The 19,746-nt window shown below is 36.7% G+C and overlaps 1 protein-coding gene across 2 annotated transcripts in view; it reads left to right on the plus strand.

Moving 5' to 3' along the window:
- Positions 1-508: 508 nt before the first annotated feature.
- FAM174A (family with sequence similarity 174, member A) overlaps positions 509-19,746 on the plus strand; it is a 49,203-nt gene continuing 29,965 nt past the window's right edge. Inside the window, exons 1-2 of one of the 2 annotated variants that reach the window (XM_011964373.1) lie at positions 509-519; positions 2,085-2,658. In XM_011964373.1, the coding sequence (XP_011819763.1) occupies positions 2,225-2,658 (434 nt within the window). In that variant the 5' untranslated portion in view covers positions 509-519; positions 2,085-2,224. Of the gene's footprint in view, positions 520-1,999; positions 2,659-19,746 lie in introns of those variants that run through there. The other variant, XM_011964372.1, reaches the window with a different exon arrangement.

A 19,746-nucleotide genomic window follows, 5' to 3' on the forward strand; every position in this document is an offset into this window, starting at 1 on the left:
TGTTAAGGAATGCAGTAACACAGCTGACAGAACAACTATGTTTCATGGAAATATATTCAAAAACTATTGGCCTGCTGAATAAAATCTGAACTCTTTGTTCTTGTATTGAATAATGATGGTGAATACTAGTTGAGTACCTAGTATGTACCAGATGTTATGCTATCAAACATTACATGAAAAATACCCCATAATTTTTCTTATTTTATAATGGAAGAAACTGAGACACAGATTTGACCAAAATTCACATGATTATAAACAACAGAGCTGGATATTGAACTCTGGCAGTCTAATAGCAGAGATAGATTATTAACTGCCACTTTATTATATTCTCCTAATTAAGTATTACCATGATTTCATTCTAGTTTCTTAATCAACTGTTGTTAGAATAATGTGGCATAACCAATAACCATAGAAATATCAGTGGCATACAACAAATAAGCATTGATTTTTCAGGTCTTTGGTCAAGCTGGGATTGACTAACTTAAGCTAACCTTGGCTGCATTTGGTGCCAGGCTGTAGGTTTAGTTATAGTTTACGCCAGATGTCTCACAGTCTACTAGGATCAGAGGACTATCTGGGTCATGTTCTTCTCAAGGTTAGGGCCAGAACTCTCTGCAGAGAGGGCAGGCAAGTGTAAGGGGGAAAAGGAATAATGAGAGGTGTAAGTGTGTGTATGAGTGTGTGTGTGTGTGTGTGTGTGTTTCTGGCTCTCTCTCCGTATATATCTATATCTGTCTCTCTTTTAGCAATGAAAACAATAACTTACTCAAAAGACCCACGTATACCCCACGTATACCTTGACAGGCCACTTCTAGTTATCTGCACAAACTGAAGTTCCGTATTACCCAAGTCAAAGAGATAAGGAAGATATTATTGAAGACTACTGCTGTCAGGAAAGGGGATAGAACTCTTCTAAGCTCAACTCCTCTAAAAGAAACAAAGGAGTGCAGAGTTTTTAACAGCTATTTTGGGAAGATCATGGGCCACCTGAGTTTTCTCATTAACTTTACCCAAAGGAAAAGTAAATTTTCTCTTCCATGACAGGGGGTGGTTTTACAACTGGAAACGAAAAGCCTACAGCAGTTAGGCTCCTATGCTCTCACACAAAATAACAGATGGCCCACTATCTTCCTTGCTGATTACCTTTCAAAGGCATGGCTTTCCATACCATACCCTTGAGATAGTTTTCAATTACAAAACTGGCCAGAAGCTTTAAAAATCTGAAAAGGGAAGAGAAAGAACTTACAACGGTAAAGTTTTCTAAAGTAAATGCTCTTCATATATATATATACACACACGCACACACATATATGTATATACACTTCAAGTTCTACGGTACATGTGCACAATGTGCAGGTTACATATGTATACCTGTGTCATGTTGGTGTGCTGCACCCATTAACTCGTCACTTACATTAGGTGTATCTCCTAATGCTATCCCTCCCCCTACCCCACGACAGGCCCCGGAGTGTGATGTTCCCCATCCTGTGTCCAAGTGTTCTCACTGTCCAATTCCCACCAATGCGTTAGAACATGCGGTGTTTGGTTTTCTGTCCTTGCAATAGTTTGCTCAGAATGATGGTTTCCAGCTTCATTAATGTCCCTGCAAAGGACATGAACTCATCACAAGTAAATGCTCTTTAGAAAGGGAGGTCAGGGATCCATAGGCAGGGAAAAAAGCCTGCTTAAAGCTTGTAATCAAGCTGAGGAAAACTAAGCCCTTCTGGCTTACAGATTAAATGTGTTATTGCAGTTTGACACGAATGAATTCAGAAAATGAGTTTCCAATCTCTCTGGGTTCCTGCATGAGAGAGTTGCTGTACATGTTACACAATCTCTTTTTGTCTACTTACTTTCTTAATAAGCATCCTTGACCGCTCCTCACTAACAGTGAAAAGAGCAAAGCTTCCAGAACGCTCACCTCCTCGCTTTTTACACAAGTGCGCTTGCGCACTGGGCGCTGGGGCTCTGACGTCACCAAGTGCACCCTGCCCCTACCAGTTAGCAACCGAAGGCGTCCTTAGCAGCAGTGGCCGCTGGGATGTACGAACTTCCGGTTCTCCAGGCAGCTGCCACTGCTATAGCCTCTGCCACCTGCCACGACCGGGCCTCTCCCTGGCGTTTGGTCACCTCTGCTTCATTCTCCACCGCGCCCATGGTCCCTCTTGGAGCCAGGGTGGCCGGCGCGGCGGCTTCCGGGTGGTGAGAGCGCGGTCCGGGAACGATGAAGGCCTCGCAGTGCTGCTGCTGTCTCAGCCACCTCTTGGCTTCCGTCCTCCTCCTGCTGCTGCTGCCTGAGCTAAGCGGGCCCCTGGCAGTCCTGCTGCAGGCAGCCGAGGCCGCGCAAGGTCCTGGGCCTCCTGACCCTAGACCACGGACATTGCCGCCGCTGCCACCGGGCCCTACCGCTGCCCAGCAGCCGGGCCGTGGTCTGGCTGAAGCTGCGGGGCCGCAGGGCTCCGAGGGAGGCAATGGAAGCAGCCCTGTGGCCGGGCTTGAGGCGGACGATCACGGAGGGAAGGCCGGGGAAGGCTCAGTGGGTGGCGGCCTTGCTGTGAGCCCCAACCCTGGCGACAAGCCCATGACCCAGCGGGCCCTGACCGTGTTGATGGTGGTGAGCGGCGCGGTGCTGGTGTACTTCGTGGTCAGGACGGTCAGGTGAGGCAAAGCCTCGGTGGGGCACCCCCGTGGGCCTGAGATACGCAGGCCAGTGATCTCCAGCAAGGCTGACTTCTGTGACCCTTTACCCTTCCCCAGCATCAGGGACTCGTGCCTAAGAATATGACATTGACTTTCTTAAAGGCCTGTTACCTTTGGAGCAGTTTAAACCTATAACTAATTGCTGCCTTTTGTTTATAAATTAGTGCCTTACCTCCAAATCTCTTCATCTGACCTGTGACCCACGTCAGCCTCAAAGGACACCCTTTCTCTGAAGTGAAGATAATCTTTATTCCCTAGAATTTTGACTACTCTGTCTTGTAATATTTCTACTTTTCTAGTCTACATTTTTGTATACCTAACTGGTCAAAATTGTGCCTATCAGAATGCAAACTCTTGAAAGACATGATATCTATTTAGTAGGTTTGTGAGTCTTACAAATTATTTGTACAGTGCTGCCACTTAATAGGAAATCAATATATATTTGAGTGGATTAATAGTAATATGGGGGTGCCTTATGGATATTTTATTTTTATAAAATTCAGGAGAAGAAAAGTTCTTCCTTACTATCAGTGTTTCCTAGTATTGGCCTTTAATCTGCCACCTAAGTAATTCACTTATACCTACTTAGTTGAGAATCACCTTCCTGAAGATTTGACATACAGAGCCAAGACCTCACCATTAGAAGCCAGCAAAGACACAAGGTGAGGGAAAGCTGTCTAGCAGTTTCCTTCATTATAACATAAGTGTAGAGGGTAGGTTTGCAGATTGTGTTTATTGTTTTCAAAATTACTTCACGTTTTTCCCATAATTACCCTCTGTATTGTAATTTAACATATTTCTTTAAACTGATTATTTAAAATGAAACTTTCCTTTTAAACAAGTCGTTATTATCATGAGTGGAAAACCAACATCACCATCACTTGACTGGTTAAAAAATAGTGTAAGCCAGTAGTTCTTGACATGTGGGCCAGGGAACCACACAGTTGGGAGTTTCACTAGACCTCTTCAGGGGACCTACAGTATTAAAACTATTTTCAAAATAATACATTCTGTTACAGGCTTATAGGGTACAAATAGTTCACTGATATTGTTTCAGATTCCACATTGCAACTAATCTTTAAGACACTGCTTGTCAAGTTTTGGTGTAGTAGTATCATAAAGGAATAACCACTCAAATATAAAAAGGCTATTACAATGTTTCTTTCCATTCCAAATTTATCTCTGTGTGAAGATGGAATTACTTTATATGCTTCAACCAAACAACACATTGCAAAGGATTTAATGCAGAAGTAAATATAAAAATCTATCTGTTTCCTATTTTTTGTTTCTATTTTTTATCTACTCCTATCACTTTAAGCCAGATATTAAAGGGAATTGGAAATGAAAATCTAAATGTCATTCTTTTTACTTTTTTTTTTCTTTTTTGAAAAATAGTTGTTTTTCATAAAGGTTATGTTAACCTGTAATGTGTTTACTATTATTTTAAATCAGTTGATACGTATAGGTTTTCTCAAGTTTAATTAATATGTTAAAAGTTGACATGTGTAATTCACATAAATATAAGTTCTTTTGAGTTCCTGAACAATTTTAAGAATGTAAAGAAATCCAAAACCACGGGTGTAAGCAATATTTGAGAACCACAGGTGTAAGCAATATTATTTGAGCTAGATATTGTTGGTTCACAAAGGCCAGCAAATCTGCACTCACACTCTAAGTGTTAAAAGCATATTGCCACCAAATTGAAACTTTCTTCTTAATGTAAAGAAAGATTAAAAGAATATTGAAACAAATTATTTTCCTCACTATATAACTGTTATTTACTGCTGTCTGTATATATTTTCTATAAAAATGCATGGCCCCTTGAGTGTTATATCTCTTATACATGTAAATTATAGAATAATGATAATTTGGGGGGAATATTCCTTGCTTTTTTTTTTTCTTTTGCTTCCACCTTTTTAATAATTTTAAATATACATATTTATTACCTTGATTTTCTGTCATTATTGTTGTAAAACTTGGACAGATACAATCTTTCCAATCTGATCCTATTGCATGATTTGGTAACATGATGTGTGTTAATAGCCAAATTCTGAACTATGGCTAATAAAAACTGCATTCTTTAACCAGCATCTAACACATTCATGCAGTCCAAGTCCTACATTTAGTTGGCTGCCTGGCATCCAAAGCTTGAATGATGCTAACAGTGTCTGGGCAGTGTTCAGAACTCACACTTTTTGCTTCCAGATTATAGTTTTCTTCATTATCTTGGTGAATGCTCATTTTGGCTACCATTTTCAAACTATGTATGACAGTGCACTGAAATTAGTTATTTGTGCCAAGCAAGAAGAATGGGCCAAAATCATTATTTTCTTAACTGATTTGAGGTGATGCAGAAAAATATTTTACTTGTAAAATTTTATTACATCGAACCACATGAGACTTTCAAATAGTTTTGTTAATCTAATTCATTTAGTGAATACGTAGGTAATAATAACTTCCTTTTTGAGTCTGGAAACATTCCAAAGAACAGTCATATTCTCACTGTAGAAATACAAAACATATGTATATTTATATGCAAGGAACTCAGTAGGGACAAAGTAGATTTCCTAAAATGAACACTTAATCTCTATGAGAAGAGACTTGTCTGTCTTATTCTCCCCTGTATCCTCAGTGCTTAACATCATGTGCAGTATATGATGGGCACTGAATAAGCAGTTGCCTAATGGATGAGCACTCTTCATGTATTATATTGCTGAACAGGTAGGTGGTAAGGATTTGGAAATTTAAGGATAATTGCTATTTACTGACAGAATAAAGAAATGTGAAGATTTCAATTAATACTTTTATTTTCTTCCTCTCAGTAGGACATTCACAGTAAAATATATAAGGCCAGGGAGCGGGGATATGGGGAAATCACTCTAGATGGTTGTTAGTCTGAGAACGTATGGTAATTATATAAAGCAATTTTTGTCATAACTGAATAATGATCCTTACCTTAAAAGCAGGGAATTTTTCCTTTTTCATGCAGTGAATTATTTCCTTTTTCATGCCATGTCATTGCTGGTTTTTCACTTTTTATTCAATTGGGTATATTGGAAGGCGATCAATGCTTAGAGTTTAATCCTCTACTTTAAAAAAAAAAAAAAACTCTATGCTCTTTAGCAAGTCTCTTCCAATTTCAAGAAAATATGGTGCTCATGCGCATATGGTGGAGATGAGCATGAAATTTATTATGTTAGCTTTTCTGTAAGCAGTCAGTATTTATTCAACTGACCAGTACTGTGCACTGGGGACACAGTTTTGAGCAAAACAAACATTTCTGCATCTGTAACACTTACATACTAGAGGAACAGAGGGGCATTAACCAAATAATCACATAGGTAAGTACATAAAGGATGCTATGAAAGGGCATTAAAATGCAAATCCTATTAACACATAGTATATAAGAAATACAGAATATTAATTTAATTTGAATGCTTACCTAGCCCTATACGCTAAGACACAACATTAGGTTTTTTCGAAGAACCATACTTTGTAACTGAAAGATCATTTTTGAGCTTTTACTTATCATCCTAATAGCTGATAGTTAATAATTGATAATTTATGTGTCAGATATAATGCTACGTACTTTATGTGCAGTTTGAAATTCTTGCAAAAACCTTCAAAGTAGGTAATATCATTCTTAGTGAGGAAATTTAGGCTGAGCAAGGTTAAATAACTTGCCCAAGGGTGCACCGGTAGGACCTGCCCAAACCCAGCTCTGCTGGAACTTACCTAACATGTTCAGCCATCATGCTGCTTCCTGTGATCATTTAAAGTAACCAGTTTAAAGCGATATTGCACATAAAGATGGCTAGCTTATTTATGGAGAAAAATAAAGTCAATAGTGTATGCCCAGTGCCTTTCTGTTTAAAATATATGATTTTGTTGGATGTTAAATCTCCAAATTTTACCTTTTTGAAAAGTGAGTTAACATTTATTGATCATCGTGTTTGTGCCAAGGTGAAATAATGTCGTTTCCTACCTCAACTCCCTACATTCCTTCCCTCATCCAAAGATTTTCCTGATTTGCTAGACATAGTCAGGGAATGGTAATATTTTAAAGAAACATCTGTTAATATGGTCACATGTATTTCCACCTTAGTGGAGCAAGTCACTAATGATTTATGTATGTGAGTTTATATTTATATCAACATTTCTCTTTTGTCTGGTTACTTAAGAATATGAGTTAAGTTTTCTTTTTCTCCTAGAAGTCCTGTGGTTCCAGCCCTATTTACAAAATTATAAAACATCCATAGAAATCACTTAATTTAAGCAAAACCAGGAGTACTTTTGACTATTTAACCATTTATGTATTTAGTGACTGTCACTAATTCAGTAAATATTATTTACCACCTATTCCATGCCATTACTAAGTTCTGTGATGAGGATTAGTAGTGCACAAGGAAAGTCCCTGCCTTCATGAAACTTCCATTATAATTGTTTATATCTCCTTGGAAAGTGGAGTTTTCCTAACATGTAAATTGTACTGGTTTGCCATTATTTCTTTAGCTAGGCAGTGTATGTCAAATGTTTTATATATAAAGAAACCCAGAAACTTGGAAATGTATTTAACAAGCACAAGTTCTCAAGTAATGAATTTTTTTTTTTTCTGCAAAGATGAAACTCCCTTCACAAAATGTTTGCTCATACACCTAAAATATTTTGAAGTGTTAAGTTAGTTTGCTATGTAGTAAGGTGCCAAAATACCAAGATGATGACATAACTGATATGTCAGCAGTCAGTGTAAAGTGATAGAATGCTCTGTTTTTAAGTAATATTTGTTATATGTGCAGTTCTGGGAGGTAAAAGTGAAGATATACTAATTTGTTAGGGGTATTGAGGCCAGAGTAATGCTTGCTCATGTAATGCCACACACAGGCATTGATATCTATACCGGGTAAATGTATGAGACTACTTGCCCTGATACTATCCACCATAGACCCTGCCTAGTGATCTCAAGAGCTGAGGGGATCTTTGTCTCACCACGTCAACAGCCATTTGCTTATATGACACCCTGGCTCAGGAGATTTGTAGGACAATGCTGAATGTGGACTATGTGAAGAAGTAGTTTGACAAGTTATCATATGGGCCACCTTTAAACCCACACAAATCTGTTTCTGATAAATTTGAATGACTGATACATCTCTCAAACTGTTCTGAATATTAGGACTTCAAAGATAATAAAGATATCATATTTGTGTTCAAGGAGCTTATCTAGTGAAGGAGTACCGCTGCTTTTTGTGGTAATAAACTAAACTTTTGGGAATATGGCAGCAAGAGATCAAGCTATTTGGAGAAGGCTGCTCTTGAATATCATTCCTATTAGACAAGGTCATCTGAAAAGTCACTTAATAGCATAACAAAAACTATTATATTTGTATAGAAGACTGAAATATTTATCTCTAATCAGCATAAATCTTTTACAAACTTGCCCCGTAACTGAATCTATTTTCAGTTGACCTTTTCTCCTTGGATATATTTCATTTCACTCTTAACTGTGCAGGCAGGGAGAAGTATTGGATGAGAGCTGTAGAAAGGGGTCCATTTAAGAATGGACTATCCAGTCTTGTTTAAATGCCATTAGTAGGGAAAGAGCCAGTACAGAAGGAAATATTGAAGATACGGGAAAGGAAGTTACCTAAGAAGAGATGAAGGAGGGAATCTAAATAAAGCTCTTATCATAGGATGGGAGAGAGATTTTCCACTGAAGTGTTCCCATTTCCATTCCTTTCATTCTTTTATACTTTTTGTGGTCTAGCTTCTAATTCTACCACTCTAGAATTAATCATGCAGAAGATGATTACTAAGCACATTATCTCAGTTTCATGGATATTTCCCCCTCTTTTCTGTAGTACTGAGTGTACTGGTTCTTACTTTGACTTCTGAAACATCTCTTCTGGTTTTCTTCTTACCTCCTTGAGTATTTCATGCCCAGCTTCTTCATGAATTTCTTATTCCATGAACTCTTCTTCCTAATTAGCACTCTTCTACAAGCTAATGTCTGGAGAGCAGGGCCTCTATCTTATTCCTCTTTGGTCCCTAAAGGCCCAGTCTGATTCCTAGAATATAATGAGATGCATTGAATTTTTGTGGAAGAGAATGACTTTCACCTCCCAACTGACAGTGTTTTCTGGGCCGTTTAACTCTTTCTGCTTTCACTGTCCATGTTCCCTGGGTGATCGATCCAAAGTTCATTTCCTTAATGGCCACCTCTAAGCTGTTAATTACTTTCTGAGTTACAGACATGTATAGCCAGCCAACTTCTTACTGGATAGATAATTCAGACTTGTTTTCAAATTTAAGCTTGAAACAATCATTTTTATCCCTGGACAAATCTTGCTGCACTCTGTAAGGTGAGTAACACCATCATCTACACAGTTTCTCAAACTAGAAACCTGAGTCATCCCATTTCTCTCTTTTGCTTACGATTCACATGCAGTCATCCAATTTCAATTGCTAAATATTTCTTGACTACATTACTGCTTTGTGAGCTCAATTGACCTTACATTAGTTTAGGTTCACATCACTAGATTATTGTGCTGTTGTTTCTAACTTTTCTCCACTTCACCTGTCTCTCTTACAATTTACCTTCCACACTGAACAGACGGTGTTCCCTCTGAGATGTAAATCTGTCATACTGTGTGTGTGCTTATAGTCCTTTATGGCCACACTGTCCAATATGGTAGCCACTAGGTACAGGTGGCTATTTAAAAACTTATGTTACCTGGGTACAGTGGCTTATGTTTGTAATCCCAGCACTTTGAGAGGCCAAGGTGGGCGGATCTCTTGAGTCCAGGAGTTTGAGACCAGCTTGGGCAACATAGTGAGACCCTGCCTATACTATGTGTGTGTGTGTGTGTGTGTGTGTGTGTGTATGTATATATAAAATACATTCACACACATATATGTATGGAGATACATGTATATGTGTATATATATGTGTGTGTGTAATATATATGTATATACACATACTGGGTATGGTAGTACAGGCTTGTAAGTTCCAGATGTTTGGGAGACTGAAGTGGGAGGATCATTCAAGCATAAGGTATCAAGACTGCAGTGTGTCATGGTCACACTACTGCACTCCACCCTTTGTGACAGAGCAAAACCTTGTCTCAAACAAACAAACAAAAGTTAATGAAAAATAAAATGTAAAATTCCAGTCCATTAGATACACTAGCTGCATTTTCTTTCTTTCTTTCTTTCTTTCTTTAGAGACAAGATGTGGCTCAGCTCACTGCAAACTCTGCTCCCGAGCTCAAGCCATCCTCCCACCTCAGCCTTCCGAGTAGGTGGGACTACAGGCACATGCCAACACACTCAGCTAATTATTGTATTTTTTAATAGAGATTTGATTTTGCCATGTTGCCCAAGCTGGTCTTGAACTCTTGAGCTCAAGTGATCTGCCAGCCTTGGCCTCCCACAGTGCTGGGATTACAGGTGTGAGCCACTTCGCCAGCCGACTAGCCACATTTTAAGGGCTAAATAATCGCATGTTGTTAGTGGCAACTGTATTGGAGGAACAATGCAGAATATGTCCATCATTGCAGAAAGTTCTATTGGACAGCACAATTCTATGGCATTTCATGGGATAAATGTTCATACTCTTTAGTTGAGTATTTAATTAGCTCCTTAATCAGATTCTTTTTTTTTTTCTTTCTGATATGGAGTCTCCCTCTGTCGCCCAGGCTGGAGTAGAGTGATGTAATCTTAGCTCACTGCAACCTCCACCTCATGGGTTCAAACTATTCTCCTGCCTCAGCCTCCCCGAGTAGCTGGGACTACCGACCATCATTTTTTATTTTATCTTGTCTTCCAATCTCTAACGAACTATATGTTTATGGAAGTACATTTTTCAAGGAGTGGAATTCTTTGCATTCTTTCTTTCTTCTCTTGTTTAACTCCTGGTTGTCTCTGAAGATGAAATGGAACATGTACTCTACTGGGAAATCTCTGTGATTCCAGACCATTCTGAGAATACCTGTATTATGACATTATTTCCAGTGGACTATAATAGTTGGTTCTGCTTCTGTCTTCTTTTCTACACTGTTTGCTCTTTATGCCTTATTTAGAAAATAGTAAATTTTCACGTGGTTTTCTGAATTAATATCAAAAGGAAATAAGAAATAATATATCAGGCTTGATATGATGGCTTATACCTGTAATCCCAGCATTTTGGGATTCTAAGCCAGGAGAACTGCTTGAATCTAGGGGTTGAGACCAGCCTGGGCAATATAGCGAGACTTCATCTCTACTAACAAGAAAAAAAGGAAAAAAATAGCTAGTTGTGGTAACCTGTGGCCCCAGCTACTCAAGAAACTGAAGTGAATCACTGGAGTCCAGGAAGTCAAGCTCATACCCCTGCATTCATACCCCTGCATCCCAGAAATAGATGAGATCCAAGAGACAGAGAGAGATTGAGAGAGAGAGAAGAGGAGGGGAGGGGAAGGCAGAGGAGGGGAAGGAGGAGGAGGAAAATAGGAGAGAGAAAGGAAGAGAAAGGAAAAGAATAGAAAAGAAATACTATATGTGAAATAAAAACATGTAAATGAAGATTAGAAATGTGAGGTAGCTGTGTGAGAGAGGTGTTAACATCAGTCCTGCAATAATGTAGTCATTTTAATTCATTTCAATTCCATACTGGAACCTCATGATATATGGTTGTGTAGAGAAGTCAATTTTTTTAACAGGTGTATATTATTTGCATGTATTTACCCAAGATAATGTGTAGATTATTCACCAGTGTATATCTAACATGACTGCAGTCCTAGGGGTATTAGAGTACAACCAGAAAATGCGTTCCTCTGTAATTGATAGAAGTTGAATGTGGGACACAATGGAGAAACTAGATTGAGATGCTTCTGGTGAGTTATTGTAAAGTTTTTCTGAAAACAAAATCAATAGCATTTGAACATTACTATCAACTGGTAGCAATGCTCAGGTGGTATCTACCAATACACTCTACCAGTGTTCCTGGACCCATTGCTACAGCAAACATCTGTTCTAACTAGATGGTCCTTATGCCCTGCCAGTTGTTAAATAGCTAAATATCTTGAGTGTCACCTCTACTCCTACTCTTCAAAGTTCTTGAGTTCTTTTGTCATGATCTCCAATGCCCTTTTTGGTATTTCTCTTCTATATTATTGCATTTGATTTTAATTTTATCTTTGGTGAAGACTACATTTAAAAAATTACTTAGGTTTGATCTTTTCTAAAATATGAGAAATATGATAAATTTTGAAATTGGGTTGTAAGATATGTTGGTAATTTGCATTGTTCAGTATGATATAAAACATATCTATAGAAATACTTAAATCATAAATTGAGAATCTTATAGTAATTGAAGTCATTTTCTTAAGAAATCAGGTTTTCCTTGGCATTTTTGGAGAGATTTTTATTGCTATATTCTTTAATAATCCTTTTATTTTCTGGAAGAAGAAGTTGGTATAGAGTTGAAAATTCATAGAAAAACATGTAGATGTTGACTGTTGTAAGATTTTGATTGGCATGTAATGTCAATTCTTTCTGTATAGCCAAACTGTATTATGCTTTTGTAATGTAAAAGTGGTAATATATACTATGATTTGATTTTATACTGTAATTTTATGTATTCACCAGTCATCTCAATAGTAAAGCAAAACATCCAAAAGATAAAACTGTCTCTGCGTTTCTGTGCTATTTACATACATATGAGCATATGTGTAATTTTCCATGCATCCCTTTATTCCTCTAGTTAATATAATAGTTTTAGTTTTAACTTTTTATTACTGAAATCTATAGAACAAACTTCACATTATTAATATATGTTACATGTTAATAAAACATATGACATAATTTTAACCTTGTGTTATCACTTATAGATCTTGTTTAAAGGAACTATTATTTTTCCTGTCATGTATACTGTAGATACCTTAAATTTATATAGATGTATACAAAAATCCTTATAAAATTATTTGATAAATGTTACCTTATTTCAGCCTCAACTCTGAGGTGAATAGATAATTTTTCAAATTAGGAAATTGACATGAGAAGCTACGTATTTTAATCAGTATAGTACAAGCTACAGTTGAACAAACAACTTCAATCTAAATGCCATAATACAATAAAATTCTATTTATTCTTTAAGAAAATTCAGCTGCAGATTTGGGCTATCCTCCAAGACAGTTGTCCTCCATGTGGTAACAGCAATTTAGCTGGCTTTAATGTTTGGTCTTGCCATGCCAACATATGTCTTTCACAGTTGTCAGAGCTTGGTGAGAGACACCAGAGAATGCACAGGAGCTTTCAAACGCCTTAACCTAGAAATGGCACAGTTACATCTGTTCATGTTTTATTAACCAGTCCAAGTCATGAGGCTCCTATGGGAAGTGAGTAGGTACTATGTGTAGGGGGCAGGGGAATGGAGGTCAAGATTTGATGAACACTAATAATATCTGCCATATGAAGTGATAGACCAAAGGTCATATTGCTGGAAGAGTGCCCAAGCTCCTGCAGAACTCAGAGTTTGAACTCTACTTTTGCCATTTCTTCTATATTATTCAGTGAGTTCTTGAAGTAATTGATTGATTATATGTTTACTCTTTCATTGGTATGAATTTGCATCTTGAAAAATAGTAAAACAAATTTCTATTGAGCCTGGAAATAATACACAGTTAATACTTTTTGCCATTAGCTTGGTCTGCACTATCTCCCTTTGCTATCTTATCTTATTATATGCACTATACCAGATACACATTGATACCCATTGCAAAACTATCTCAGTTCTTCAAAAAGTGATGCTGCCATAAACAATCAACGAAATGCATCTACTCTTTAATTACCTGTTTTTATTTTCTGCTCGCTGTCCACTGCTTACTGTGTAGATGTTTTTCTATCCCATGGCTTCTGGCTTCTCTGAGTTTTTGCTTTCTTGTGATCTACCATGACTTGTCATACTCTTTATTCTATATAATGTCATTTTGACTCCTTTAGTCTTTATCACCCATTACAACTGACTCATGTTCATGTGTGCATATATATGTGCATATTTTCTTCCATATTGACTTCCCAAAGTTGATATTCTGATTGGTTTATCTTATCTTTATGAGTTAGGCCACATCATCCGTCACAATCTAGCATAGGGATTGACAGTCCTAGTTTAGAAAGGTGCTCATCCCAGGCTTGTATTAGTTATCAGTGGAAATAAGTGATTTGTCATGGTGGAAAATATGATTAACCATTTCTGCCCATTCATTAAAAAAGTGTGAGTGGAGCAGTTTTTCTGAGGTCTAGGGACAGTGGACGTGACAGATTCCATGATATCATGTCTTGTGCATTGTTTTAATAATGTAGATTTCCATATTGTTTTAATGGTGGGATCCTAATATATAAACTAACTAAAAGCAATAATGCACTGATTGGCCATACCTCCACAGAAACCTAGGACACTGAAGAGCCCAGTTTGAAAACAGTCATGTTCTTCAATTTGGGCTGCCAAATCTCTGAGACAATGTGATGGGAATGATATGATCTACAAGGAGATGGGGAAAGTGTGCTAAGCTGAGAAAACAAGTATAAAATGAAGCTGTGAAAAGTTAGTGAGCTTTTTGGTGGCAATGTTATTTTGATTTAAGATTGAAAATTGCTGATAAAACATTTGATTGGTTTATTCAAAGTGGAGGGATTGCTGATAGAACCTGCCTGAAAGATTCTTAAAGAGTATCACAAGGAAAGATACATCCAGATGATATACAATAGCAATGTGGCTCAGATAAACTAATATGTTAAGTGTCCTTATCAGTTAGGAGGTTTTTAGCTATAAATAATAAAATATCCAATTAAAAGTGAGTTAAGCACAAGGAAATATTTTGTTGTTGTCATTTACTTATCATGTATATGAATAGGCCCAGGTTTGGTTCAGTGACTTTGGGAGATTATTAAGAATTCCGTACTTTTCCACACTTGCCTTTCTATAGGATGCCTACTTCTGCTCTAAATATTATGTTCTCACTCAATAGTATCTTAAGCAAGAAGGGAGGCCTTCTCTATCCTTTTGTTTTGTTTTTTAATCAGGGAGAAAAATCTTTCCTGGAAACCCCACTACCAGAGACACGTCCTTCCATCTCATTTTTCTGAACTGCTTCATCTGCTTACTCCTAGACAATGACTGGCAAAAGGAAAATTATATTTTCATGATTGGTTTGAATCAATTATTATGGCCATTATGTACTCCTTCGGGCTGGGCTCAACTGCTCTGTAAACAAAATCATGGTTCTGTTAAGCCAGAAGAAGAAAGTTGCCTCTAAATAAAGCAGATTCTATTATAGTGATCAAAATTAAGAGAGAGACTCATCAGAACAACAACTAATCAAAACAACATAATTACACTTGTTAATGTGAGTAGCTGCCAAGTTATTATTATTATTTTTACTACATAAGGATGAATTAGAAAATATAGCTCAACTAAAACAATTATCTAGTCTGGTATAATGTGAGATAGTTGTTTTGAAGTTTAGCAGACTGTTTTCACCTAATTTTTTGACCTTCATTAAAATTACTTAGATTCATTAGGAATACATTTTGTCTCAATATTCTAAAACTCAGATTCAGTAGTCAAATTACTTGTGTATGAATCTTAGCTCTACCATTCACTGTCCCGCATTTAATTTTTTCTAATTTCTGCCTTTCTGTGGATGAAATGAAAGCACTTAACCTATAGGATTGTTATGAGGATCAGGTAATATTTATGAGCTGTTTAGCTTAATGCCTGGTGTATGTGCATGCACAGAAAACATCAGCTCTTCTTAACTGCATGTTTTTTCATCTGGAATTCCAATTACAATTTATCTGGGGAGTTTTACTATAATGTTTTTAATACCTCTGTCTCATAAACTATTAATATTATCACTATTTTCATTTTTATACTTTAACTTTATCACTTATGAAATAGAAGCTTTAAATATATAGATATACAAATATTGTTATATATTATAAATATATGTATATTTGTATTATGTATAACTTAAATCTCTGTGTATTTATATATGTATATATATGTGTATGTATCTATGTATATATATCTGTGGTACCTGACTGCTAAAGCTATAATCAGCAAGATGGTAGAACTGACAGGGCTGTAGATAGAGTCAGTGTAAGGGGAATGAAAGGTTGGTCATAGAGCCAGTGAGGGGCTACAAAGGATGAATCTTGGGGGGTACTGAACTGTAGCTAGGACTTTAAGGTTGATTGGGAAATAAATTCATGCTAAATTTTTAGAAATGGAGGTCAGAAGAATTATCAAGTCTCACATCCTGAGCCTTAGGGCCTAAAAGGGAAGACAAAGTAATCCATGCCAAGATAAAGAGGAGATATGACAAGGAAACTATATGTTACATACTTTCATATGGAATACTTCAAAGCCAAACTATATAACACTGATTTAGGATTTACTTTACCTGGGGGTGTCTGCCAACATGCCCTCAACAGGAGACAAACCTAAGCACAGGAACTGATTGTATGTGCTGAATTACAAGGAGTTGGGAGAGAAAAGGTATCTATCAAGGAAAACAAGGTTACAGTGTCCTGAACGTACATGAACATGCTTTTGATTTTTTTGTTGTTGTTGACCTTTGGGTGTTCGCAGTAAACACTTTATTAGAATTCAGCAGTAGCAGGATACCTCGTTGGAGGAACTTTCTAGTTAATGATACACGTGGTCAAGATTGTGGTAGGGACAGAGCTTGATAACTATCAGGCTAATGGAGAGGGGTTTTAAATAATATGAAAAAATGCTAAAAGAATTCAAAAGTACAATCTGCAAACTTCAACATGGAGTCACATGCATTTTAATAGCTCCTAAGAGTTTATATCAAGGTCACTAATTATAATGATTCTGAGAGGTTAAAAAAAGACTTTTAAAAAATTTCATTTTCTTCTGTATAGGATGGCAGGAATATCTTTAGCATTGAATATGGTTCCATATAGAATGCTGAGAAATTAAAAGTAGTACAAAAAGCCAGTTTGGCTTTTGAAAGGATAAAATTCAGTTATTTGTAGTATATATGAAGGAAAACTGTGTTTTTAGAATATGGTAAATCTACATACCAAAAGGACAAAAATAAAACTCCTCAGCATAGGATACAAGCTAAATATTAGGGATTCTAGTTGGGTTAGAGTATGACAGTTGCCTGGACCATACCTAAACATCCTAAATGAAATCTTAGAGCTCCTGATGTGAGTACATGTTTAATGTTTTTAAATATCCTAGTATTTTTTTTTTTTTGTCCTGAGTCAGGAAGCTGTTAACCTCCAGAGATTCATATTATGATTTTAAATTTGGCTAGCTCCCTTAGATTTTGTTGTGGTATGTATCTGGAAATGATGTTTTTTCAGGCTTGTTTTATTCCAAGGGTGATAATTTATATATAAAATTTTAGATATCTTTCTTATACAGAGAAAATGGAAGAAATATTGTGCATCTATATATTTTAGTCAATTAATTTATTTAGCAATATTTATCAGGCATCAACTTTATGACAGAAGTTGTGTGCTGTGGCTACTGTGGTGAATAGAATAGATACAGCTCCTGCTCTCACAAAATCAAATGTCTGGTAGGGATGACGAACAGTTAACTTAAATAGGGATACAAGTGAACTGTTCATAAGCACTTTAAAGGACATGTATATAGTTTCAGTGGAAGCCAATAGTAGACATCTGTGACCTAGTTAGGTAGAACAGAAAAGGGTTTCCTGAGGAAGTTATATTTAAGCTGACAGCTGAAAGATGAGCAGGCATTCACACAACAGTATTGTGGTGGGTGGGAGAAGAGTGTGAGGCCAATGACAGAGAAAGCACGGCCATCATGAGGGACTGAGAGAAGGCTATGTGGCTGGAGTTCAGAACCTGGCGTGGAATGTGGAGCAAAGAACAAGATGAGGCTAAAGATGAAAACATGGTCCATCTTGTGCTCATCTTTGTAGGCCATATATTATAGACTCATTACTTAATGTTGAGTAATAGGAAACCATTGAAGGTTTTAGAGAATGAAGGGAAGGTTAATGGGTGACCAGAGTAGGTAGAGATAGTGAATTAGGAAGCTATTTTAATCAGCAGAGGAAGAGATGAGAGGACAGCAGTGGTATGGTGAAGCAATATAAATGAATTTAAATTATTTTTAGGAAATACAATCAATAATACCTTGTGATTGTGGCAGCCATGGAGATACACTAATCAGACCTCCATTCAAGAGAACATGCTACAGGAAGCAAAGTTGGTTGACATCCTCCTGCTGTCACAGATTTGGGTCCATCACAGCATTCATGCCAGGACAATAACCCCTAAACTTGTCCCTAGCCGATGACTGAGTGGAGCAGAACCTGGCCATCCTGACTAACAGGGACCTCCACTAATGGGCAACCTTTGCTTACAGACATGCCACTGGCCTGGTGAAGACTCTTCCAGAACTGCACTTCAAGCTACAACTCTTTCTAGCTGGTCGTCCTTCCTTTCTACTCTTTCACAGGTGTCAGAACTCTATTACCCATTGTAAGATCTCTTTATTTTTGCTTTTTTCTCTCTCTCTATCCTTCACAGGCCCTTCCCTAACAATTCTCTTGCATTCTATATTAATTTGTTAGAGCTATTGCAAAAAAGTACAAGTGGGCTGTCTTAACAGAAATGTATTGTCTCACAGTTCTGGAGGCTAGAAATCCAAAATCAAGGTACTGACAGGGCTGATTCTTTCTGAGATCTGTGAGGGAAGGATCTGTTCTAGGCCTCTCTTGATCTTTTTGATGACATTTTCATGTTCACATGGCGTTCTGCCTGTGTGTGTGTCTGTCTCCAAAATTTCCCTGTTTATAAGGACATCAGTCACATTGGATGAGGGCCTACCTTAATGATCTTATTTTAACTTGATTACCTCTATAAAGACCCTGTTTCTAAATAAGGTCACATTTTGCAGTACCGGGGATTAGGACTTCAACATAAGAATTTTTGGAGGATACAGTTCAACCTGTAACATGCAGACACATCCCTTATTAGTATCTGATTCTTGAAGAAGTGGAACTAACAACTGATGGATTGGGTTGTGGAAATGGGGAATAAAGATGAGAATGATCTCAAATTCTTCAAAAGAATTTTTACTATGTGTCATATATTCAATTGGGTTGGACTTCCTGATGAAAAGTATAGACAACTACAATTGTGGTTCTCTAATTTTTATTCATTTATGTTTCAGAGGTAAAGAAAGTTTCACATTTATTCTTGGTCACTAGTTTACTTTTTTCTAAAAATAGTCAAGAAAAAAATTTTGTTTTAGTTATAGATTATTATTTACTGTTTCATCGTTATGTCTAACCACATAAGGGAGTGTGTATATGTGTGTGAATAGTAAATAATATATTCTTCAGGCTAGCTTTGAAAAAAAAAAAAAAAACAGAAGGGAAAATATCAAATCAGGTAGATACAACAAATTACAGCAAACTTAAATCAGGTGGATATATCAAGCCACAGCAAGTTACACTGATCAGTGTTCTCCCTTTCATAGAGCAATGAAATGAAATGGAATTTTATTCTGTTGTGTTTATTTTATGTGGCATCATATATTTTTACATAAAATTTTATCAAACTTACTTTAGTGATTTAGTTTTATTTTGATACTCTAACTTATATATATGTTATTGGAAGAGAAATAGTTCTTACCAACCTGAGTGTATTGGAACATTAAGGAATCTGCATCTATATTAAGGCAGCTATTTGAATATTAACTTGAATACCTAGAAAGCATCTGACCAGGATCATTTATCTGTGCATACCAGGTGATGAGTGAATATAATTCTATATGAGTAATCATATAGCTTTTTTATTTTGCCTGCTAAGGCTTCCATACTTTCCTCTGTGCAAATGTGTAAAATCTCTATTTTTATTTTTATTAGAAGCTGGCAAAATTTGTTTCTACATTTCCAAATGCATTTACTATGTCTAGTAGAAAAGTGTACATATATTTGTCTATATCTACATGTGTGTGTATAATATATGTGTAATTGTCAACACACATGTAGATGA

This window comes from Mandrillus leucophaeus, unplaced genomic scaffold (genome assembly GCF_000951045.1).
Source record: "Mandrillus leucophaeus isolate KB7577 unplaced genomic scaffold, Mleu.le_1.0 Scaffold696, whole genome shotgun sequence".
In the NCBI taxonomy this organism is placed as follows: Eukaryota; Metazoa; Chordata; class Mammalia; order Primates; family Cercopithecidae; genus Mandrillus; species Mandrillus leucophaeus.